The 24,618-nt window shown below is 36.2% G+C and overlaps 2 protein-coding genes, 1 long non-coding RNA gene and 1 pseudogene across 3 annotated transcripts; 2 read left to right on the forward strand and 2 right to left on the reverse strand.

The window, feature by feature from the left end:
- Positions 1–185: 185 nt before the first annotated feature.
- LOC148208167 (uncharacterized) lies at positions 186–1,835 on the reverse strand. Its single transcript, XM_088120134.1, has 4 exons — positions 1,399–1,835; positions 1,064–1,322; positions 587–724; positions 186–542 (listed from the first exon to the last, which is right to left on the reverse strand). Exons 1-4 carry the CDS (start codon positions 1,833–1,835, stop codon positions 186–188), a joined length of 1,191 nt encoding a protein of 396 aa, XP_087976260.1.
- A 1,753-nt stretch (positions 1,836–3,588) lies between these two features.
- On the forward strand, positions 3,589–8,756 carry LOC111025275 (NAC domain-containing protein 17). Its single transcript, XM_022303116.2, has 5 exons — positions 3,589–4,094; positions 5,459–5,736; positions 5,840–6,133; positions 7,338–7,947; positions 8,075–8,756. Exons 1-5 carry the CDS (start codon positions 3,893–3,895, stop codon positions 8,452–8,454), a joined length of 1,764 nt encoding a protein of 587 aa, XP_022158808.1. The 5' UTR covers positions 3,589–3,892; the 3' UTR covers positions 8,455–8,756.
- Positions 8,757–12,329: 3,573 nt separating this feature from the next.
- LOC148208168 (uncharacterized) lies at positions 12,330–24,064 on the reverse strand (annotated as a pseudogene).
- On the forward strand, positions 18,533–21,322 carry LOC148208169 (uncharacterized). The gene is made up of 4 exons (XR_015788683.1): positions 18,533–19,237; positions 19,342–19,526; positions 19,618–19,652; positions 20,936–21,322. It is a non-coding gene; the product is annotated as an uncharacterized LOC148208169 (long non-coding RNA).
- Positions 24,065–24,618: the final 554 nt, after the last annotated feature.

Consider the following 24,618-nt stretch of genomic DNA (forward strand, 5'->3'; position numbering starts at 1 on the left):
TAAAACAAGTTGTAATCATATATGAAAGAACAACAACATATTGTTAGTGCATATGCATGGATTCTTACTTGCGGTAGAAGCTACCTATTCATATCTACCAAAATACAATGTATTAGTCCTTGTAATAAATTTTTTTTTAGGTACATAAATGTCTACATATTACAACGTAATTATCTATAATATTGCTACACAGTATTTAGTGGTTCGCGACAAGTTTTACGATTGTGTCCCGATGTACCACATCGACTGCACTTGCGCGGTGGACGGACCTCGCCTGTGGAAGGAATCCTCACCGTTTGTCGCCGTCCAACCCTAACGACCTTCTTCGGTGGTTGAATATCGATATTCACAAACCCCGAAGAACTCTTCCATGTTGAGGATGAACCCACTGGAAATATTGGTTCTACATATGCCAACATCCAACTGTTGACTGTGTACGCCTCATCGCATAGTGTGTACGGATTTATGCTATGAGAATTGGCTGCAGCAATAGCATGGGAGCACAGAACTTTAAAATAATCGAACTCCCGACAAGTACACGTCTGCATTGCAAGTCAACGTCCCCATTCAGGTTCCCGTCGCGTACCTCAAAATTAAACTGGTCGATGTTCATCACAATGTGTCTCCGTGCATTATCCGAAGCTTCGGCAATCATTTCCTCTGCGTAGTCAGACAACGTACTCTGACGTGAAGAAGCAAGCGTCTGACGTTCGTAGAACCACCTCTGCAACACACCTATGATATGATCAAGTAATGCGGTGACTGGCAACTTACGTGCATGCCTGAGAAGGGCATTAACGGACTCTGCAATATTAGTGGTCATTTGTGAGTATCTTAGTTTCGTCTGAAAGCAGCGAGCTCATCGTTCCTTTCCTATAGCTTCCAGATATTCCCTAACTCCTGGGTGTGCGCACAGTTGGACCCAGTTCTCATTGAAATATGACTCGCAAAATGCCTTCGCAGCCTTAAAAAATAATACCTCTAGCGCGGGCGTTTTAAACTTGGCCAGCAAGTTCATCTTTAGATGATGTATACAAAAGCAATGAAATGTAGTAGGAAATACCTCATCAATCGCTTTACAAATGCTGGCATGTCGATCAGAAATGAATACCAAGTTCTGAACGGTGTCGACAACACTCTTCAATTGAGTCATAAACCATACACATGATGTGACGCTCTCACTCCCGACTATTGCAAATGCAACTGGGTATATTTGGTTATTCGCATCAACAGCAGAAGCAGATAGTAATACACCTCCGTACTTCCCTTTAAGGTGTGCCCCGTCAATAACCAAAACTGGTCGAATGCAACACATAAAACCTCTAATTGATTGACCCATGGCCATGAAGACATATTTGAACTACTTGCTATCATCCAACTCCAATTTAAATATAGTACCTGGGTTCATGATTTTCACGGCTTCCCCATAAGCGAGTAGTAGCCCGTACGATGAAGCTGGATCCCCTCTGATAAGTCGGAGTGCTTCTTCGCTCGAACGCCAGGGCTTGTCGTAACTTATATTTACACCGCTCCTCACGAATATCTTGGATGATGTCCTTCGGCTTGTACGTGCGAGAAACATCAGTAAACTTTGATTGTACTAGATGACCGACCACCCAACTCTTCGCCTGACAATGATCCTGTTTCATAAGGGCACCATTGCACTTAGAATGGACTGCGATATATTTCTTTATCTTAAACAGGTTGCAATCTCTAATCTTAGTGGCTCTAAGTCGCCACGTGCAAGTAGGATCGACGCATCGCAGCAAGTATAGTTCCGGTGTAGACTTCTTCACTCGAAACTGAAAGTTCTTCCGCAATGCAAGTAAATGCATTTTCATAACTAGTTCCTTCTTCGAGTCGAATACATCCCCTCCTTAACATCATTGGTCCCAGCCGATTGAACCATGGCTTGCAATCTATCAGCTTCTGACTGACCGGTGAGTCTATTGCTTGCCGTTTCATGGACGGCATCTACAGGATATTCAGCCATTGTATTATGAATTGTTACCTCTTCATGCTCATGTTGCACATCAAGTCGATCACTGGCGTGCTCATTTCCATATTCCCTTTCGTCGTCTCCTTCTTTCGTGTCGGTCATTAGACGATATGATTCATCACTATCTTCATCCACATTTTCACTTCCATTCCACAATCCAGGCACATCCCAATCATATGCCCTATCATCTCCCAAATTACAACGAACAACATCTGACCTTAACGGTGTGAGAGATGCTATATCAGGACCAATATGACCAAAGTAGGGGGGTCGGTCAGAAGAAGAGGGGTTCGACGATGAGGACGGAACTGACAGACTTGAAAATGAGGGTCTCGGAAATAAGGGTCTTGCAAATGGGGGGCATAAGCTGAGGGAATAGGAACATTGGACATGTGTTGGCCTAAATAATATGGGAAAGAAGGCATGTACGGTTCATTCTGATGTACCTTCTTTGGCACGGTAGATATGTATAGCGGCAATTCAGAGACATCTTCACCAATCAAGAAGAAAGTCAGGTCATCGTCGTCAGTTATTTCCATTACACAAACCTTCGCCTTAAAATTATATACACGTCTAATTATGATATCTTCCGGTAATGGATTTATACTACTTAGCCTACATACATGTCCTAGAAATTCAGCATAGGTGATTTTACTATCCACAGTCAATCCTCTTGTACGACCACCCACGTAATCCTTTTCAATATCTTTCCATTCTCCACCGAATGATATAAAAACACAAGGCATCCTGCAAATAGACCAAAACACTATAATTAAATACAAATCAATAAACTTGCAAACAAACAAGAAAAATTCAAGATTTATATTGCATGGTTCGGTCCCTATCCCGGTCACAATCCCTATCCCGATCCCAGTCCCTATCCCGGTCACAATCCCTATCCCTATCCCGGTCCCAATCCCTATCCCGGTCTACCCAATTTTGTCCCCATCTCGGTCCCGGTCCCGGCCGTATCTGGACATGAAGGACCGGGCTTGAGTTTACCTTCTATCTCCGTCTCAAACCCGGTTCTAAATTCCATCCCGGTACCAATCTCGGTCCAACATAAATTCTAGACTTCATTTATGTTTTCCGTAAAATAACGTTTTTTCTAGAAAAATGATAAAATTTCGTATCATTACAAGTTTGAAGAAGTACAATATTCTAAAATGATGAAATGGACATACCTATATGGTGAAAACAATGGATTCGAGATAACGGATTATGTGGGGACCGATTGATTGGATAATGTGGGTCAACAATCACGTGGAGAAAATCTTGAGTATTGGAAAAAAAAAACGTGACTTGCGTGTGTGTGGTGATTTGGAGTTGAAAAAACAAAGTGAGAATTGTTAAGTTGGTGGTTGGTGAAAAATTTATTATATGATAAATGCATTTATTATGAAATGATGGCAATTTAGTCAATTTACATGATAAAATAAGGGGAGGAGTCAGAAAACTGAGGTGGAGAGGTCATGAATAAGTAAAAATCTGAAGGGGGTCAAAAATCCAGAGTGATTATTGAAAATGGTCAAAAATCCCAATTTCCCGGGTTCGACCCTCCTCCCCTCTTCCAGGTCCCCTCTTCCACACGTGAGTAAACGCTGGCCGGAGATCGCACTCCCATGCTTGATTTGCTCCACCAGACATATTTGTCTCCCCGAGATATGGAAAAATCAAATCCATTTTAATCTCGAATTCCAACGAAATTTCGCGTCCGCTTTCTTCACACATCCCTAAACCCTGCTTCCTTCCTCTGCACTCTTGCCCTTTCTTCTCGAAGTCCAAATCCAAATCCAAAATCCCACTTCAAAATCCATTTTCAATCGACCGATCATCTGCTTTTCACTCTCTTTCCGATTCCAGAATCCGAGAAAATCCAATTGCTGATCATAAATGAAAGTCCCCTGTGCCTCTGGTAGTTTGAGGGGGAGTTCTGGTAACGACGACAAGGTCTGGCCGCCGGGGTTTCGGTTCCACCCAACTGATGAGGAGCTCATACTTTACTATTTGAAGAGGAAGATCTGTGGGAGAAAAATCAAGCTCGATATCATCGCCGATACCGACGTCTACAAGTGGGACCCCGAAGAATTGCCTGGTATCTATTTTTTCTTCCCCGATTCAGCGTTGTAATTTATATTTTGATTCGGTTTTTGTTTGGAGAAATTGATGTTTTGTGTTTATGATTGACTCTTCGTGTGGTGCCGTCTGACCTTGTTCCGACCCAAATTTTGATTCGGCTGAGTTATCGATTTTAATTTGGAATCAATTCGTTTGGGTGATTTATCTCTTGCTTTTCTGGAGGTTCTTTGCGAAGTTTATTGGATATTTGCAGGCGTCAGTTTCTGATCCTTTAATCCGTTTGCACTTGGTTATTTAATCTCTGAATTCCAATTATGATTTGTAATTTGCCTGGGAGCTGGAAGTGATATGATTCTTGTTTGTTTGAATCTTCTTATGTAACTTATTGATTGAATGAGACCTATGCCTGGATTGTTTACTACTCCCATTTTTTGTCTGTGTGGATGGGTAAGCCCTTGTTTGGTTGGATGGTAATCACGACTGATTTCTGCAATTGATTTCAGTTAACTACTAGTAATGATGCTTGCCAAGTTTATTAGACCATGGTGTTAAATTACCATTCTAGTCCTATTGTATGTGTTCATTTTTAATCTGGTCTTTATGGTTTCAAAAGTTTCATTGTAGTCTCAATGGTTTGGTTAAATCTCTCTAAATGCCTTTGTCATCATTAGAGATTAATAGTTTTCTTGTATGCTACATTTTACTTTATTTGGACATGGGATAGAGAGAGAGAGGTGAAGCTGACGTTAGTAATAGGTATGTGTGAGTTTTGAATTGATTTATATTAAGCTGACTGTATTAGGGTTTTAGTTGGTTTAAAATAGGACATTGGATGGGTTTTTGTATGATCAGAAAATGAGTTTTGCAAAAGTGGTGTGGGTCATGCTGTAAAATTATAATATCAAAACCCACCTTTTTTCTTCTCTACCACATCTAAAGGAAACATGCCACGAACAAGAAAACTATTGACATCTGGTAATGACAGGGATGCATTAAGAGACAATTAAGATCTTACCAAACCAATGGAGGGCTACAATGAAAATTTTGTGACCATATGGAGCAAATTGATACTAAAATTGAACTATTAAGGACTACAATGGTAAATTAATCAATTGGTTGTTACTTCATGTTTTCCATTCGGTGAATCATTTAGTGTTTCTAAGGTGTAGTTTCTTTTGTTAATGGAGCATATAATCTATAATCCGTAGGTTGGATTCAGCCTAGACTCATTAACATATATCCTGTCTTTTTGATGGCCTATTTTTACTGTTATGTAACTTATGTTGGTCTTTTGTAATAGTTTTCTGGCTGCACCTAAATGCTGTTTCATTTTTATTTTAGTGTGTTCAACGTAATAAGTTGTAATTGACTGTGATGCAGGACTTTCTAAACTAAAAACTGGTGATAGACAATGGTTTTTTTTCAGTCCAAGAGATCGGAAGTACCCGAATGGGGCAAGATCAAATAGGGCAACCAGGCTTGGGTACTGGAAAGCTACTGGGAAGGATCGTACTGTGTCATGTAATTCTCGTGATGTTGGAGTAAAGAAGACATTGGTTTTCTATAAAGGTCGTGCCCCTAATGGTGAGCGTACTGACTGGGTAATGCATGAATACACCTTGGACGAGGAGGAGCTGAGCAGATGCACAAATGTGCAGGTAAACGCATTCTCAACTTGGTACCTTTTTTCTTTTCTGTCAAGGCCGTTAGTTTTTTCTTGCATATCTATTGTTTGCTAAGTTCTATTATTCTTTATTCCAGAATTATTACGCTATTTATAAGGTCTTCAAAAAAAGTGGACCTGGTCCAAAAAATGGCGAGCAGTACGGAGCGCCATTTATAGAAGAAGACTGGGCCGATGATGAATTCTGTGATTTTACTGATGATCGAGAGATACCTGCTGAGAAACCGAATACAGATACTATCATTGAGGGGGAGACTTGTGAAGCAGCCCTTTTTACATTAGACGATCTTGACAAGTTGATGAAACAAATTTCCGATGAGGCTATCCCTGAGTTTCCAGAAGCTGATTCTTGTGCTATCTCCTTACACCAGGTTAGTTGCTTTTAAGTGCTTCCTTGAGGTCTCTATTGTTGAACTCCCGTAAATGTCCTATAATATGCTTAAGAAGAAATTGAAGAATATGTTTCTGTGATACACCCTGAGACGAGCAGTGGTGGATTTTTGATTAGAGGGCTTGGGGGCATATACATAATTTTTGTTTGGAAGTTTTTTTTAACTTCCAAACTTATAAAATATCTGGAGTAAAGTTAAAGAAAATATGTAACTTAGACAATTAATCTTCGCACTGTCAACTTTTCTAAACTCTACTAAATTAAAATTAAAAAGTATAAAAAACAATCTGATCTTGAAAACCTGATGATTTATAGAAGAAAAATAAAAGTTATCGATACAATAATTTATAGAAAAAATCTTACATATATAATGGTAATATATTAATTAAAAAAACATAAGTTTTTGAAATTGCCAACAATAATCAGGCCAAAGAGATTGAAAATAATTTACTTAAATTCAAAATAGCAAAAATAATTTACTTAAATTCAAAATAGCAGTAGCAGTGTTAAAAAAAAACAAAAAATAAAAATAATATATTTAATTTTATATAATAAGTAGAAAATTCATTAAAAAAATGAAAAAAAGAATATTTTGAAGATAATTCTTAAAAAGAACAAAGAAGAAATTTTTTTAATAATAAAATGGAAGAAAAGAAATTATTTAACAAAAAATGGAAGAAGAAAAATTATTTAACAAAAAAAAACGAAAGAAAAAAGATTATTTAACTAAAAAACCCAAGGAAAAAATTATTTAACAAAAAATGGAAGAAGAAAAATTATTTAACAAAAAGAAACGAACGAAAAAAGATTTTTTAACTAAAAAACCGAAGAAAAGAAATTATTTAACAAAAAAACGGAAGAAAAAAATTATTTAACGGAAAAAACAAAAGAAAGAAAATTATTTAACAAAAAAAAAAATGAAAGGAAAAGAATTATTTAACAAAAAGAAAACGAAATAAAAAAATACGTGGAGTAAGGCTCAAACGGTGGCCTTTCAGGGGGGGCTTTGACCCTATTTCACTGCACCAACGGAGAGAATTTACATTTTAAGTGTACTATTTTATATATGTTTTAACGATGAGGGGAGGCTCGAGCCACCCTTTGGCCCACTGTAGATCCGCCCCTGGAGACGAGGGAGTATAATGAAATATTAACTTCTGGTTTCTCCTTCCATTTCTTGGTAGGTTGGTGTTCAAGATGAATCTGTAAGTACTGTGGTAGATCTACATTCCGGGGATCATATCCTTCCAAGATCAGCTGAAGTGTCTTGTACCGAGAGGCAGCCGTGTAATGTGCCTGGAAGTTTCGACCTCACCAAGTCGGATGTCTCTCAACTTCAACCATTCAAGTCACCTGAGGCTGCATCTGCCCCCAACTTTTCTGAACTAGCTAGTATTCTATTTGACGAAGATTTTCTGGAAATAGATGATCTTGGTGGCCCTGAATTTACTCTACCAAGCACCAGAAAACCATCCGGGACCTTGCCATTTGAAGAGTTAAATAGTTCGTACGAGCTTGATCAGTTCTGTGATGCGGCCCTGTTTCTTAATGATCTGGAGCGATTCGAGTGTGGAACTGTTAATAATTTATACCAGAATGAAAATGTGGCAAACCCCTTGGATGGTCAGTTCCAATCTTATCCAGATTCTGCAATTGCAAATGTGGCAAACACCTTGGATGGTCAGTTCCAATCTTATCCAGATTCTGCAATTGCAAGCCAGAACGACAATCAAATGCCGATGCCTGATCCGGCCATTAACGGCTTTGCTTTCTCAGAATCACTACCAACTTCAGGTAAATACTGGAAATTCTCTCCTCGTGGAAAATGATACATCTTCCGGTGTTGGGAAGCTGTTCTATAAATCTAATGACCTTAGTTAGTTGCTAATATAGTAGTTTGTGGCAATATATATATATATAGGTGTATTGTGTGACCCTTCAAATTTTGCTGCTGAAACAAACCAAAATCAAGCCCGGGAAGATGGGGGTTCTGCTAGTCGCGTCTCTTCCGCTCTCTGGGCCTTTGTTGAAACTATACCAACTACCCCAGCTTCAGCTGCGGAGAATGGTCTGGTTAATCGGACATTTGATCGAGTGTCTAGCTTCGGTAGGAGGAGAATAAGTATGAAAAGCACAACGGTTTCTCCAGTCGATTCTTCTACTCTTATGAGTAGGAGAACTAGAAGCAGGAGCAAGAAGGGTGGGTTTTTTCTCTTCTCTGTTCTTGGAGCATTATGTGCCATCTTATGGGTATTTATAGGAGCTATTAGACTCTGGGAAAGATGCATCTCATCCTTATAATCTGGAAATGGCATTTTTAACTTTGTAAAAGGAAAAAATGAAAAAAAAAGGAAAAAATGAAAAAAAAGGAAAAAAAAACGAAAAGAAAAGAAAAATTGGAAAAAAGTTTGAAAAGAATGGAGAAGAATAGTGTTCTGACTAATTTTGGATGTAAATAGTGTAGTTTTGTTTAGTAGTAACAGTTCATAATGCAAGATTACGACTATGACAACGATCGTTGTGGTTTTGAATGTTATCATTTTTATTCCTTGTAACTATTCTGCTTTCATTCTTGTTTATCAAGTACTTCCATTTCAGTATAAGGTACCTTTCCCTTTTTTTTTCAGTGTCAGACTAGAGTGCAATGGGTTAAAGTACTTATCTCGGATAAAAAGGTTCGAACCGTCACTCTAAATGTTGTTCTAAAAGAAATTTCAATTTGATTTTTTGAGATGGAAGTAGTATACTGAAAAGATAAACATTTTGACCAACTAGCAACCACGTTTAGTTCTTACTTATTAAAAGAAAAAGGCATAGTATTTTTCTCTACTGTTTGTTGTAATTGTGGTACTAAATATACGTCGGCATGTTGACATGTCCATTGATTTGTACATGAATCCATGAGACATGTCCATTGATTTGTACATGAATCCATGAGTTTGACATCGATTTGAGGAGTAAATTGACATTTCTATAATATTACAAAAAAATGACAAAATGTAGAAAAATACAAAATGTAGAAAAATATTAATAAAATTTCACTAGTATAGACATAGTATTAACATATAGTATTAACATTACTCATTTTAAACTTGTTTATAAATTGTGAAACAATTATTTGTTAATTTAAAAAAAAATTGAGTTTTTTTTATTTTTATAATTTTTTAAAAAATATCTTGACATCGACATTTTATTGATATTTCTATCGATATTTTAATGAAATTGACATTTTAATATCTTTCGACATCAAGGAGTAGGTGTTATTCAATGACTTGCGCATGGATTGACTTTCTATTTTTACTTTAAATTTTATAATATAAAGTTTTAACATTTGCCATATCAAAATAAACTCATGTAGATTGTTTTATTTTTTCATACACAACCAAGCTTTAAAAATGTCAATGTTCAAAGAAAATGTTGAAGTCCTAATTTTACGGAAATGTCGATGGAAGTGTCAATATCGATGAATATTTTGAGAAAAATCACGAAAATGGTAAAAATAGATGAAATTGTTTGAATTAATAAATAAAACTATAATTTAACCAATATAAGCAACCAAGCTTATCATTTTGAGTTTTATTTATATAAAAATTAATATATATAGTGTATAAACTTAAATTAAAAATATTTTAGAGTTAAATCTGAATAGAATTACTAATGTTTTCTTTTTTCAAAAGCATCAATGTCTCTTTGAACCTGAATAAGATTATTAATAAACTTATTTATTTTTTCTTAAGTATCGATATAATTATTAAAAATGAATTAAACTAGGCTTGAAAATATAAAATTATATTATACAAATTAAAACAAGGTTAAAAAGGAATATCAAAATTTCATCTCAAAAGCCACATTTTAAAATACTAGTTAGATTCACGTACTTGGCACGTGGATTTAAATTTTTAATATAATTTTTTATAGTAAATTTCAAATTTGAATGTATATACCCTTTTATGAATGCTTAAATATTAAATATTTGACATGAACTTAAAAAATAATGAAAGAGGAATAAATGATAAATAACATAATATAGATGATTCAAATTTTAGTATATATAGTTGTTCTGTTAAGGTTCAAAATGTCGAGAGACGTGTCGAAATGTCGACATGCTCGATATGGACATAGGGGGAAAAAGTCGATTTTTCCCTATGTCGTTGACATGTTGACATGTCAACAAAATATCGACAAAATATCGACATGTCGACTCAAATGTCTTTTTTTCTTTTTTTTCCTCTATTTTATTTTCATCCTCTTCCTACTATGCCACTACGGTCTATAATTTCTCACAACCTCGATGATTGTAATCTTAGTCTGTTCAATGAAACATTCGCATTTTAATACTGTATAAAGTATAACTAATAAGATTTGGAATTTGTTTTATTGATAATTTCTAATCCAATCTAGTCCTTAGTTAAACAATTGAACAATATATGTGAAATATTGACATATATAGAGATTGAAATAATCTTAGAATTTTTGAAAAATAAAATATTCACTACAACAAATCTGCTATTTCATGACGGGCATTGCCCGACATTAAATATTAACCATGTCAGTCACTGACCGACATCTATACGAGTGTCCTTGTTTCCCTTTCATGTTGGACAGTTTTAAGGTCGGGCATTGCCCGTCATGTATATTTTCTTTCCATCCGGACATGGCCGTCATGAAACGACCCTTTTAAGGTCGGGCATTGCCCATCATGTATAGTATTTTCCATGACGGACGTGCCGTCATGAAAGAATAACCATGACGGGTGACGACCGACATCTTTATGACTGTCCTTGTTTTGTGACCGTCATTGTATGTGCGAAATTGTTTGTACGCCATTGTTTGTATGTCATCTTTTGTGTGACATTGTTTGTACGTCACTGTAGCTACATCGATATGTGCGTCATGGAATGACTATATTTCGTGACAGATATTGACCGTCATTATTTTATGAATAAATAAATTAAAAAAATAGTTGGTTGCCCAGACGTGGCTACCCAACTATATATATTTCCTTCACACCTATGATAATATCTGAATATGCAACTAAAACTTTTAACACATTCATCCATTATAAAACAATATCTATTCTAAAACTTAATTAAAAAACTAACCTTAGACTCAAAACACAAATAATCAAAAGTACAAATTTCAACATAACCTCTCCACCTTTAGAATAACTCAAAACTAGCCAACAATATATCTCTCCCTTCTAACCTATTTCTATAAAAGCTTAACAAAAACACAAATAATCAATAGTAAGTACGAATTTCATCATGACCTCCCCATTTTAGAATATAACTCAAAACTAACCAACCAATATATATTCTTCCAACCTATTCTCATAAAATAAATCTCAATATTATTGAAACTCAAAAACTAATATGCAAGTAAAACTAATTTCAACATCATGATCTTCTAAAACACAACTCAAGAACTAACCTTAGACTCAAAATACAAATAATCAAAAAGTACAAATTTCAACATAACCTCTCCACTTTTAGAATAACTCAAAACTAGCCAACAATATATGTCTCAATTCCAACCTATTCTATAAAAGCTTAACAAAAACACAAACAATCAAGAGTAAGTACAAATTTCATCATGATCTCCCCACTTTAGAATATAACTCAAAACTAACCAACCAATATATCTCTTTCCAACCTATTCTCACAAAATAATTCTCAATATTATTGAAACTCAAAAACTAATATGCAAGTAAAACTAATTTCAACATCATGATCTTCTAAAACACAACTCAAGAACTAACCTTAGACTCAAAACACAAATGATCAAAAAGTACAAATTTCAACATAACCTCTTCACTTTTAGAATAACTCAAAACTAGCCAACAATATATGTCTCAATTCCAACCTATTCTATAAAAACTTAACAAAAACACAAACAATCAAGAGTAAGTACAAATTTCATCATGACCTCCCCACTTTAGAATATAACTCAAAACTAACCAACCAATATATCTCCTTCCAACTTAACTCAAAAACTAACCTTAAACTCAAAACACAAATAATCAAAAGTACAAATTTCAACATAACCTTTCCACTTTTAGAATAACTCAAAACTAGCATGGTTATAAACAAAACAAACACTTCTATATAAACACCCTTCCACACAAGAACAAATGGGACCCGCCCGTCCCTCCAACAAAACTACATTCAGCATAAGAATCCAGACTTCAGCATCATCCAGTCAAATACTTCTATAATAATCCAAAACTAATATGTTATGCAGTACATTTCAAACTTCAAACTTCAAACTTCTACATATTATAAACAAGACAAAGTATTTCTAATCTACCAATTACTACACAGAAAGTAGTCTGAACCAAATACTTACATCAAATAAACACAACTAATGAATCCATAGGTACTACACAAATCGTCCAACAAAAGATGTCCATTCTATTCGAACTTCGTCGATTTCTTCTTGTTGATAGGCACTTTTTGTATTAAACTACAAAAAAAAGAAAAAGAAAGATAACACTAATATAATGACAAATCATATATAAACACATAAAGGTATATGATAATACGTACAAGTTCAGTAATATGAGTATGAGGGTTCCGCACTATTTCTCGTATATACTTTTGCAAATAGTACCCACACTCTATAGAACCTGGTTGTCGAGGACACTACATATAGAAAATTTGAAAAATAACAAAATTATGAGTTATACAAAGGATTTACTGCAACATTGTTATGAGTTATGCAAATTTACCTTCACAGGTTTCCAAATTGTAGTACTGCGAGATTGTTGAGTAGAATGTTTGGCTTGCCACATTTTCAATGATCTAAATAATTTGAAACATTAGAATAACATAATTGTAAAAATTTCAACTATAAGAGTTCATGGCACTTACGTGTTTATGATTCTCTTATAATTTTCTTCAATCTTACTTCTTAGAGAGTCCAATACATAAACATAATTCTCTCGGAGATGTATAACAAACAACTTTCAGTGAAAACTATTAATAACCAACATGATAATATTATCATTCATGAATGGATAAAGGAAACTATAAATAAGTAAAATGAAGTTAAATTGCTAGCTTACCCGCTATTATGTGGGATGAGTACTACTTGTTCTAAGTTACCCATGTCTAACCTGTTGGCTAGATGTCTGGAACAAGTTTCTTGAGACATTATTTGTGGTACAATGTTGTCTGGGTCAACCACCAAGAACTTCTTACATGTCTCCTCCTCACATTCATTCAAAAGATACCTAAAAATATAATTGTAAAACATTAAACTTCTTAGTTAATGAATCTAAGATATAAAATAGATTTAATATACTTACGAGATGTATGTGAGCACACACATATAGCCTATTTCAATCATCTCGCAGTATTGCATGATGTCGTCACGTGTTAAAGTAATGATCTTCTCTCTTTCAAATATGTGATCACCAATATTGAATTCAATTACATCCTCGTGGTTCATCGTACGCATGGCATATTGATTTAGGAGTTTAATAGTCATATGGACATCAATATGTTTAGATGATTGTGTTATCGACTTCGACGTTCGTGGAGAAGGAACCTTTGACAAACAAAATTACAAACATTTAACAAATGAAAAATTAAAACCTCACTCAAGTTAGAACAAGACATACCTTTTTCTCCTCATCTAAAATTACCAGTCGACGAGGCCATGCCACGAAGCTACCAATGGTTTGATTTAATGTCTCTATCTCACCCTTCACAGGAATTGGTAGTGTAGCATCTTCACCAATGACAATGTCTACCATGACTCTCACATTGTCCACACCTAATGGCACTCCATGAATTGTTGGACATTGAACATCGTCATCAAATACTGTGCCTACTGCAACAATGTTCTCCACTGATCTAATAGCTAGGTGGCACAATTTTCCCTTAGAAAATTTAAAAGAAAAATGCTAAGTGTCATGCACAAAAAAACTAAGTGTCATGTCAAAAACAAGTAAGTGCCAAAACTAAAACAGATTAGTTACCACTATTGGTTCTTCATCCGGGATAAAAACTTTAGTCGGTGCATTGACAACTTCCTTTCCTTTTTCCTTTTTCTTTGAGACGTTACTGACTTTTGTTGAGGATTTATTTGGTTGTGAGCTTTGAGTCCTCAACTCGACTTGGTCTTGAGGCTGCAATCCCAGTTTGGACTTCCTTTTGGCAACATTAAAATATAGAGATGGTGAAATGAACTCACCTAATCCCCTCACACGACCTCTATGTTCGGGGGTGCCTAATGCTTCAGTTAAAACATCTTCACCCTTGTGTATTGTAGCCAATTCATCCTGTCACAAATATTTATCATCATATTAACCACAAAATATCACACTTTCTAAATCTCATTGAAATAGAAAAAGAAAAACATAGAAATTTACAATTCGGGCAGCACATTCTTTTGTGGCAACATCAAAGTATTCGTTATTTTTTCCTCTTCGTGCTTCTTTCCATAAAGTTGCACGATTAGAAGGATCATCTGATAATTCCTATATGGGCATATATATTATTAACTGGCACACACATTAATTATCGTAAGACACTTAATCTAAATAGTAACTTACTAATTCTTTTGCAAGATTTGCATATCCCTTGCGAGATATGTGATGATTATACATGCATTTCGCCCTCCTTTCTCTTTGAGCAGTACTAAGTGTCTAGAAAATAGAAGATATTTGATTCAAGCACTAAAATAGTTACACTATTTAAAAATATATTGATAGAATGTAGTTACCTCCCACTCTTCACTTAGTCTTGTATGAACAAATGAAGCCCAATGTTCTTTATCAATATGGGAATATTTTTCAGGAGGAGTCTCCAAGTAAGATGGGTCGTCTTTGAACGGGCGAATGTATTCTTTAGTTAACGTTGACTTGAAGGTTCGAAACTTCTTCGATGCGGATTGAAAAATATTGTGTTTGGATCTAGGGTCCACCACAAATGACATATGTGTAATGAAAATCACAAAATAATTGCAAATTAAATTATAAACTAGAAAAGTTTATTACTTTAATAAAAATTCTAAACTTCTTACCTTTACACAATCGAAAATTTTATCTTTAAGTTCTTGGGGAACTTCTTTCCAATTATTGTAAATGATTGAAATTTGTTGTCTAACACAAACTCCAATAAAGCTTTGCATTTTTGATGCATTATCGCCAACTGGTTGACCTATGTCATTATATTGAATTGTCAACAACGAACCCTCAGAGCTTCTTACGTTAGCCAATTCACGCATGGTTGTTGGGCCTCGACGAACAACTTTTCTGACCTCAACTTCATTGTCACCACTGCTATTAGAATCACCCATTTAAAAGCTATGCAACCAAAACATATGTCACTAAATGACATACCGGTGTTTAATGTACTATTATTAATCCATGTACCCTCACAATCATTTCTAACATACGTAGATGACGTTTCATCGCTTTCATGAAATGTCTCGATATTTGGCGTACTAGGTAAAATTCCATAACCACAATCTTCAACATTATCTCCTAATTCATCTTCGTAGAAATCATCTTCAACTATTCGTTGAGGAGATGTTAAAACCACCGACCAACGAGGATTAACAGGATCTCTCAAAAAGAATACTTGCTTTGCTTGAGGGGCTAAGATAAATAAGTCTAATTTATGTCCAATACGATTTAGGTCCACGGTAGTAAAACCAAGTTCATCTATTTTAAGTCCATTCTTATTCTCAACCCAATCACATTTGAATAAGATAACTGTCAAATGATGATAGTCAAGCTCCCATATTTCTTGTATTACACCATAAAATGTTATATCTGAAATGATAGGACTCTTGTCTTTAACACTGGAAACTTGCATTGTATTAGCCGTTATACTAACTCCACTATTTTGAACCTTTCTTCTATCATCACGTCTTTTTGTGTGATAATGACAACCATTGACCACGTTACCACAATAGGTGGCTACATCTGGACGAGGCCCATGTGCAATCCATCTTAAAGAGGTGTTATGGAGTTATTCGGCACTGCGAGAGCAAGTGCAACCTACGATTCAATTTCAAATAAGTAGCTGACATTAAGTATACCTTAAATTGTATGGTTAGAGATTAAGATTACCCGTTCTCGCAACCAACTACTAAATGTGCGATTATGCTCATCTTGAAGCCACTTCTTGTTTTTAGACTTACTTGGATTAAGCTTAGACAAAACATCCATGTGTTGCCTGTTGCAAATATAACATATGTCAATGACAAAGTTATGATCTAGATGATCACTTAATTAGAAAGTTATGAAAGAGAATGAAATTTGCATACCCTACGTATGGAAGCACATCATTTACATTTTGAAGGACATAAAGGTGAGCTTGATCTAGTTGATCCTTACTCAGTTTGCTGTAAGAAGCAATAGACAATGGTCTATCAATGTCTGAATTCTCCTTCCTCATCGATGACCTTAACCCAATTGAATCAATTCCAAATAGATATTCAGAACAAAACTCTACAGCCTCCTCGACAATATAACTTTCTCCAATGCATCCCTCCGGTCGCGTTCTATTTCTTACATAACTCTTCATTATTTTCATATATCGTTCAAAAGGATACATCCACCTAAAATACACAGGTCCACAAAATTCCACCTCTCTTACAAGATGCACCACAAGGTGTACCATTATTGTGAAGAATCCCGGTGGAAAATACTTTTCTAACAAACATAAAGTGACGACTATGTCTTCTTGCAAGCCTTTTAACTTGGATAAATCAATTGTTTTGCTACATATAGCATTGAAGAAGAAGCATAGTCGAATAATGGCATATCTAACATATTTCGGTAAAATACCACGAATGGCCACCGGTAACAATTGTTGCATAAGAATGTGATGGTCATGTGACTTGAGGTTATTAAGTTTCAATTCTTCTAGCGACACTAGAGACTGTATGTTCGATGAATAACCTTCGGGTACTTTAGTTTCTGATAGTGTCTTACACAAATTCAATTTCTCCACCCGTGATAATGTATAACATGCTGGAGGTAAGAATATCCTTTTCTCTCCCACTTGAGGGGCCAACTCTGATCTAATATTCAATTCGACCAAATCTAGACGAGCTTGTAATCCATCCTTTGATTTTCCTGGAATATCAAGTAATGTGCAAATAAGATTTGAGCACATATTCTTTTCAATGTGCATCACATCTAAGCAATGCCGCACATGAAGATGCTTCCAGTACTCCAACTAAAAAAAAATAGACTTATTCTTCCAATAACTATTTGAAAGATCTCCATCATTTTTTCCTTTTTTCCTTTCTTACCAAATGAATATTGGAGTCCACTTGTTTTTGCAAGAATTTCTACTTCACTTAATGGTTCAGGAGCGAATCCCAATTCTAGTTTACCATTAAATGCTTTCTTCTGCTTCCTATATGGATGATTACGAGGTAAAAACTTACGATGCCCGAGATACGCCACCTTCCTCCCTTTTGGCAAATAAATGGATGAAGTTTTCTCCCCACAAATTGGACATGCGTGATATCCTTTTACCGCATAACCACACAAATTCCCATATGCAGGAAAATCATTAATAGTCCACAGTAAAATAGCTTTAAGTGTAAAACACCGTTCTTGATATGCATCAAAACATTCAACTCCATCATTCCAAAGCTTCTTCAAATCATCAACTAATGGAGCTAAATAAACATCTATGTCATTTCCTGGTTGTTTGGGACCAGATATTAATGCAGTCAACATCAGAAATTTTCGCTTCATGCACAACCACGGGGGTAGATTGTACGTCACCAACATAACTGGCCAACAACTATATTTAATATTTTGTTCACCATGTGGATTGACCCTATCTGTTGAAAGAGCAAGACTAAGGTTTCTAGGCTCTAGACCAAACTCTGGCCACAATTTGTCTACTTCTTTCCACGAAATTGAGTCTGCTGAATGTCGTATATACCATCACTTACTCTTTTTTTGGCATGCCAAGTCAACAAACTTGATATTTCTTTACTTCGAAACATTCGTTAAAATCTTGGAATTGGAGAGAAGTACCACATGACTTTGGCCGGAACATTTTTCATTGCTTCCTTTGAATCTTTACGAAGCTTCCATCTTGATGTTCCGCAAATGGGGCATTCATCTGCATCTGAGAGTTCTTTTCTAAACAAGCAACAATCCTTGCGGCAAGCATGAATCTTCTCATACTTCATCCCAAGAATACATAAAGTTTTTTTTGCTTGATACATAGAATTTGGAATTTCATTAGGACTTGGTAACATATCACAAACTAATGCCAACAACTCTGTAAAACTTCTATCGCTCCATCCAAATTTCGCTTTCAAATTATATAACTTCAATAATGCAGATATTTTGGTAAAGTTCTTACAATTTGGATATAATGGTTTCTTTGCATCTGTAACGCCCCGCGTTACTCAGGTTAGCTTGCCCCGAGTTCCGGAAAATTTTATAACAAAATGGATTTTTATTTATTGATTTATTGATTTATTTCATTGTTATTTTTAATTGATTCATCAGTGATCTTATTTAATTTAAGTGTGACATCTCGACTAGTGTGTATTGTTACAGTTTTAGTGGTGAGTTAGTAGCGTGTAGTTATTTATCAAGTTACATTTAGTACGGATTTCCATTATGCGACACTTGTTTTGGATCATTGGGCCAATTACGAAACTCTATTATTGGTTTGTTTTAACAAGGAAGGGTTGGGTAAGTGGGCCTTAAACATAAGGAAAAGAACCCAAGCCCAAAGGAGTTAAAAGTTTGAAACAAGAAAAGGGAACCCTAGCCACTTGTTCTCATTCCTCTTCTCCTTTTCCCCTTTTCCTCTCTTGTTGAAGCCGTCGGCCACCCCCCTCCACTCGGACTCTCCCTCTCCGACACAGCGGCAGCAGCGGCGGCGGCAGCAGGTGCAGCGTCGAACAGCAGCAGCGCGTGACGGGCGGCGGCGGCGTGCGGCGGGCAGCGGCGGTGTGCGACGATCAGCGGCGGCGCGTGACGTTCGGGCAGCTGCAGGCGGCATCGATACACGCGGGGCTGTGTTCGCGGCGTCCTTTCTCCGATTCAACAAGCCTAACGACCTCGAACAACTTAGATCCGTGAAACCCGGTAACTTTTCTTTGACCCACCTTTGTTCGAAGTTAGATTTGGAGTACCCACACCCAAACGAAATCGATTTAGAATACCCACACCTAAGCGGGGTTGTTTTGTAGCAAGGGACATTGAAACGAAGCCGTTGGAGATCGTATTGGACGCTTTTCGCTGCTGCAAAAACGTGGACAGCAGCGTATTGGTGGTGTTCGGCGATTATCTACATCTGTTTGAAACCCGATTTACGCTACCCACGTCTTGGCAAGCTAGATCTAATTTACCCACACCTGTACGAAGTCGTTTTGCGGTAACGAGCCCCTTTGAACCCTCTTAAAGATGTTTTTTTGAAGGCTGAATGGTACATTTAAATTGCTGTATTTTTCTGTTTTTATGCTTAGGTGTGAGGCCGACGCAAACTTAAACACGTGGTTGTGTAAGTAGCACCAGGGGGCGAGTGCGTGCGTTATTTAGCGTTAACGGAATGTTCTTGATGCTGTTTTTTTTTTGTTTTTCTTGTTAAAATAATTTAAATGAGCATGTAAGGATTGTTGGTTTGATTTGTGAATTCTAGCGATCTTGTTGCCGTATTTCTATTATTGAACACTTTTGAGGAAACATGCTTCCTATTCTTGTTGTTGTAGGTGACTAGTAGATTCTGAACTGTTGTAGTTAGAAGTAATTGGCTCATGACGTTTTGCAAATGGGATGTAGATGAAATGCTAGCTTGGTTATACCGATAATTTAATTCATATTGTCTGGTTGTGAGCTGTTGGATGAATTTTGTTTATTACGTGGAAAAGCATGTTTGTAAACGGTGCAGTGATTTAGAATGTGGGAGGTTTATTTGTAGGTGGTCATGGAAGGGTTAGTGAAGTGGTGAAGAGTGAAGGGTAAAGGGACGGGTTGGTAGTCTGTTAACCATGGGTGTTCTGACCTGAAAAATGCATATAAATCACTTGGAGGTTCAAAGCCTTGAGTAGTGGCCTTGGGGATAAATGACAAGGCCAGACGTCAAATTTCTGTAAACGTGTATTGGGGTCTTGGGGATAAATGTCAAGGACCAATACACTGGGAAGTCATCGGTACCTTGGGAATAAACGGCAAGGACCGGTGCACAGTTCAGGCCTTGGGAATAAATGGCAAGGCCGAACGTCAAGTTTCTGGAGAGGAGTATTGAGGCCTTGGGGATAAATGTCAAGGGTCAATACGACTCGATGAGTTAGGCTTGAGGGATTAAAGAAGAGTGGAGCTTGCGAAGTAGTGGTGTTTGGCCTTGGGAATAAATGGCAAGGTCGGACATCAAGTACTGGAGAAGGAGGAGGTACGGTGACTTGGGAATAAATGTCAAGAGCTGTCATGCCTCGAGAAGTTAAGCGGGGAGTGATAAAGGGGGGTGTTGAGGAAGGTTTAGTACTATGAAACAAGGGCTAGCGATTCATGGGTTGTGGTATTGGTAGTTTCGACGATTAGTTGTTGTATGTAAATGTCAAGTTATTTGTTCGCTATCTCTCTCTGCTTATTTGGTTGCCTTGCTCTTGTTTTGTTCTAAATGTCAAGTTAATTGTTCGCTATCTCTCACTGCTTATTTGATTGCCTCGCTATTGTTTTGTTCTTTATGTTGTGACTGTGAGCATAATTTATTTTGTGCTAGTTAGGAAGTGCTACTTACGGAGTACCTTATGTACTCACCCCTCTTTGTACCTTTATATGTTTCAGGTGTGAACGGGGTCGACCGCGGTGATGATGTGGAGAGAGCTTGACCGAGGAAGGATCACTAGTTTCGTTAGTGAGGATATGGGGAAGGGTAGTTGGGTACGAGTAGCCTTGAGACATATGTTATTGCTAGGTGTGAACCGCGGAGGAAATTTTGTATTCTTTAGAACTACTTTAATTGTTATGGATGTTGTTGGTAAACGCGTCGTTGTTGTCATTGGAGTTTAGGTGCACGGTTGTTTTTACTTATTTAATAATTTTTGCCACTGAGGCGAATTTGAGATGTTGTTGTTTTCTTTTAAATTGCCCACGGAGGGCGGAGTTCTGACAGTTTATGACATTTATATTTCTGTTAGAACGTATGGAAGTCATAGCTTTATTTCATCTAAATTATTTTCTAGGAGGTTGCTTATCTCGTGTTTAGAGTTAAGGTTAGCCAGAAGAATTATTTAGCGTTTGCCTAGGATGTTTATATGAAATCTTGGGGCGTTACAGCATCACCTAGTAGCTCCTCGAAATTTTGTGGACTATCGTCAAAGTAATCATATGCAGCCTCAAACATCCCTATTGTGTCATCAAAATTGTCATCCTCAACTTCTTCTTGTGCACTAGTAGACATACTTTCGATGTTTCTCTTAATCGATATTGATTCACCATGCCAAATCCATGTCTTATAGCTTTGATCAATACCATAAACAAATAAGTGATCTCTTACTACATTCACATGTTGAGACTTTGCATTTACACACTTTAAACATGGGCAACAAATGACATTTGATCTTTTTGAATGTCGTAATCCATTTTCAATGAACATCTCAACCCCTAAACTATACTCAGTTGACATTCTATTTTTTGTCATCCACGACTTATCACTAATTAAATCCCCACAGAGACCTTCAATATTCTCCATCAATTTGCTTTCAAAAAACTATAAACCTGTGACCTTCAATATTCTCGAAGACATGGTGTAATAGCTGGTCAGGGATTTAAAAAAAAAACATAACGGTATCACCCGCTGAGTCTTGATATCCACAGTACACTTATTGGACTGGAAATTCGCATGATCCTGAAAATGATCTGTGGTGGTGATGAAAATCTAAAGACACAAATGAAACGTGCCCAATGAGTAAAAGTGATTGTTTGTTGTTCCCAAATGAAGAATTATCATCTTGGTTGCTGAATCATTAACATAAAATGTAAGTCGTAACAATGATGTGAATTCTATAATAATAACTCATAGCTTAAAATCTTAGAAGATACTTGGAACTAATACCCTCTAGAAGGTACTTACGGCAACACACCAGCAATATTTCCACCCAAACCAGCGTAAAGCCCCTTCAATACTATCTGTCCTCCTCCACGCACAGCCTGTAATAAAATTCCAGGGGGAAAAATCAGCAGCTATTCTAAAAGATTATGATACAAAAAATAAAATTATCATCAACCAAGGACAATTTCCGTTTGACCTAGATCTAAATGCCCACGCAATCAATATAATAGATTTATCCACACCTTCACCATCTCAAAATAATTAAATAACAACAACAACAACAATAATATACAAACAAACAGAAAAGGAAAAGGAAAACAAGCCAAAAGAACAAACAGTACAATAGTTTCTGAAGAGGTTCAAATCTCTTGTGCCATAGAGTATTGGTGAAATTTTCATTCAAAGATTGGCGAGGAATTCATTCATAGAAAGGTTACAGCCAAACAAAAAAGCCTAAAGGACGGTGTCCGAACTCTGAAAAGGAAGAATCAAACAAAAGCCCTCAAATCAAAATTAATAGTGAAAGTAGGGTAGTTCTAAAACAACTTGTGATGGGCACTCCAGTTTGAGGCCATGAACTATACAATAAAGAATTTATTAGTAACCAAATTCATGACAGAAAACATACTGGTAATCAAATCTATTCTAAATAGTATATTTGGCAACAATTTATGGTTGATAACATAGACAACTGGGAGCAATCTGAAAGTCAATAGATTCATGTGTTTAGGTCCTACATAAACCCAAATAAGGTCACTCACCAAAGATTATCTTCTTTTCATGCTTCAAACATAAGCAGGCCACAAGATGTGAAGATCGGTTGTTGAGCCTAATTACCAAAGAACTAATCATCAAATAGACTCGAGTTTGAGTAGCCAAAGCCCCAGCAAAGCGCCATTTGAAAGAGGAACTAAAGTTACAGTGACAAGGAGTTGGAGGACTAACGGGGCAAGAGTAAGCACCATGAAGATATTCAACTTGCAAATAGAATAAGAATCTAACAGCTCCTGAAGAATTAGAGCACCTTTGCAAAGAATCAAGACCCATTCTGGTTAAATAAATAGAGCTAAACGTATTCTTGAGAAAATTTACCTACAAGGAACTAATCTTTGTTCGGACCCCTTTTTCTGTTTCACGATGAGATTTTTCAAAATAAAAATTGTGTAAACTAAACAAGTCGAAATTTTGAAGAATACACTAATTCATCAGTTTTGAAAATAGAAAAACACGTACCATTTCAGTAGTTTGACAAGATGTGTAATTGAACTATGATCTTATAAAGGTTTGTGACAAAACTGATGAGTCTAAAGTCTCATTTTCCTAACCTTCTCCTTTTCTGGACAGCACACAAAGGTTTCATTCATAGAAGCATCAATAATACCTCTTTTCTGGAACTCAAAAAACACTCTCCAAAGATCGCCTTTAATATGCTCTCGATTCTCCTAAAATAAGGCCATCGATAAACCATTTGGCCCTTGCAACTTGTCTCCTTCAAAATCAAAAACCACCTTCCTAATCTCTCACAAAGAAAAAGGGGCTTCCAAGCTTTACCTTTCAAACTCGAAAGTAGGATACCAATCTAGACCCTCCATTGAGAAGTCAAGGGAGGTCCATACAACAAAGAAAAAAAAGGAAAGGACCTCTCCCTCAACAGCCTGATCCCCCTCAATAAGCTTGCCTTCCACCGTTCTCGAGAGACAAGGAAATTCTTACCCTATTTAACCCACTACACCCTAGCTAAAAATACATACCATTTCAGTAGTTTGAAAAACACATAACCAAACATCATAACAAATTTGAAAAATACTTCTTATTAGGTAAAAACATTTCTTTCCCATCCAAAAATTCAAAAACGTCTACATGAAAATTTGGAGAAAAGAAGCTTCAAAACACTGCCCACTTCTTCAACTTACAAACAGAAAGACAGTTTTTTGCTCTTTTCAAGCCATAACATTCTTTAATTTCATAATCGAACATATTTGAGATTTTGGAAACACAAAAACGACATTTTTCTTTTCATAAAAAGCTAAATACACTTCAAGACGTACAACATGCCTTTTTAAAGCTTCAAGGACATCAAATCTCACATGGGTTGTCGTCTAAAGAAGTAAATTTAATTACTTCTTTTTCTTCTACAATGTAAAGCACATTGATTGTTCCTTTCTAATTTTATTCTATTTTAGTCTTTCGATTCTTCAAACCACATGTTTGTCTTGAAGTTGGGATAAAAATTAGTTGGTAATTATTATTAGTTTGAATGCAAAAACGAGATAGGAACATTCCACAGAGAGATATGAACTTGATTGTAACTCTACAACCTCCATCTATACCGCTTTCGACCAGCAAAGTATCCATCTAATAACCTCCAGAGTTCAATAAACAGAGATTAAGGAAGACGTAGAGAGATTTGTAATGC

Source organism: Momordica charantia (assembly GCF_013281855.1).
Source record: "Momordica charantia cultivar OHB3-1 chromosome 11 unlocalized genomic scaffold, Mcharantia_2.0 BLBB01000011.1, whole genome shotgun sequence".
NCBI lineage: Eukaryota > Viridiplantae > Streptophyta > Magnoliopsida > Cucurbitales > Cucurbitaceae > Momordica > Momordica charantia.

Excerpts from the sequence above, each read along its gene's own strand:
- LOC148208167 (XM_088120134.1), bottom strand. The coding sequence starts at position 1,835 with ATGCATTTACTTGCATTGCGGAAGAACTTTCAGTTTCGAGTGAAGAAG. Across the intron at positions 1,323-1,398 it reads CGTGAAAATCATGAACCCAG|AGGTTTTATGTGTTGCATTC; the intron begins GTACTATATTTA and ends TCAATCAATTAG. Across the intron at positions 725-1,063 it reads TTTGTAAAGCGATTGATGAG|AGGTGGTTCTACGAACGTCA; the intron begins GTATTTCCTACT and ends GGTGTGTTGCAG.
- LOC111025275 (XM_022303116.2), top strand. The coding sequence starts at position 3,893 with ATGAAAGTCCCCTGTGCCTCTGGTAGTTTGAGGGGGAGTTCTGGTAAC. Across the intron at positions 4,095-5,458 it reads GGACCCCGAAGAATTGCCTG|GACTTTCTAAACTAAAAACT; the intron begins GTATCTATTTTT and ends ACTGTGATGCAG. Across the intron at positions 7,948-8,074 it reads AGAATCACTACCAACTTCAG|GTGTATTGTGTGACCCTTCA; the intron begins GTAAATACTGGA and ends ATATATATATAG.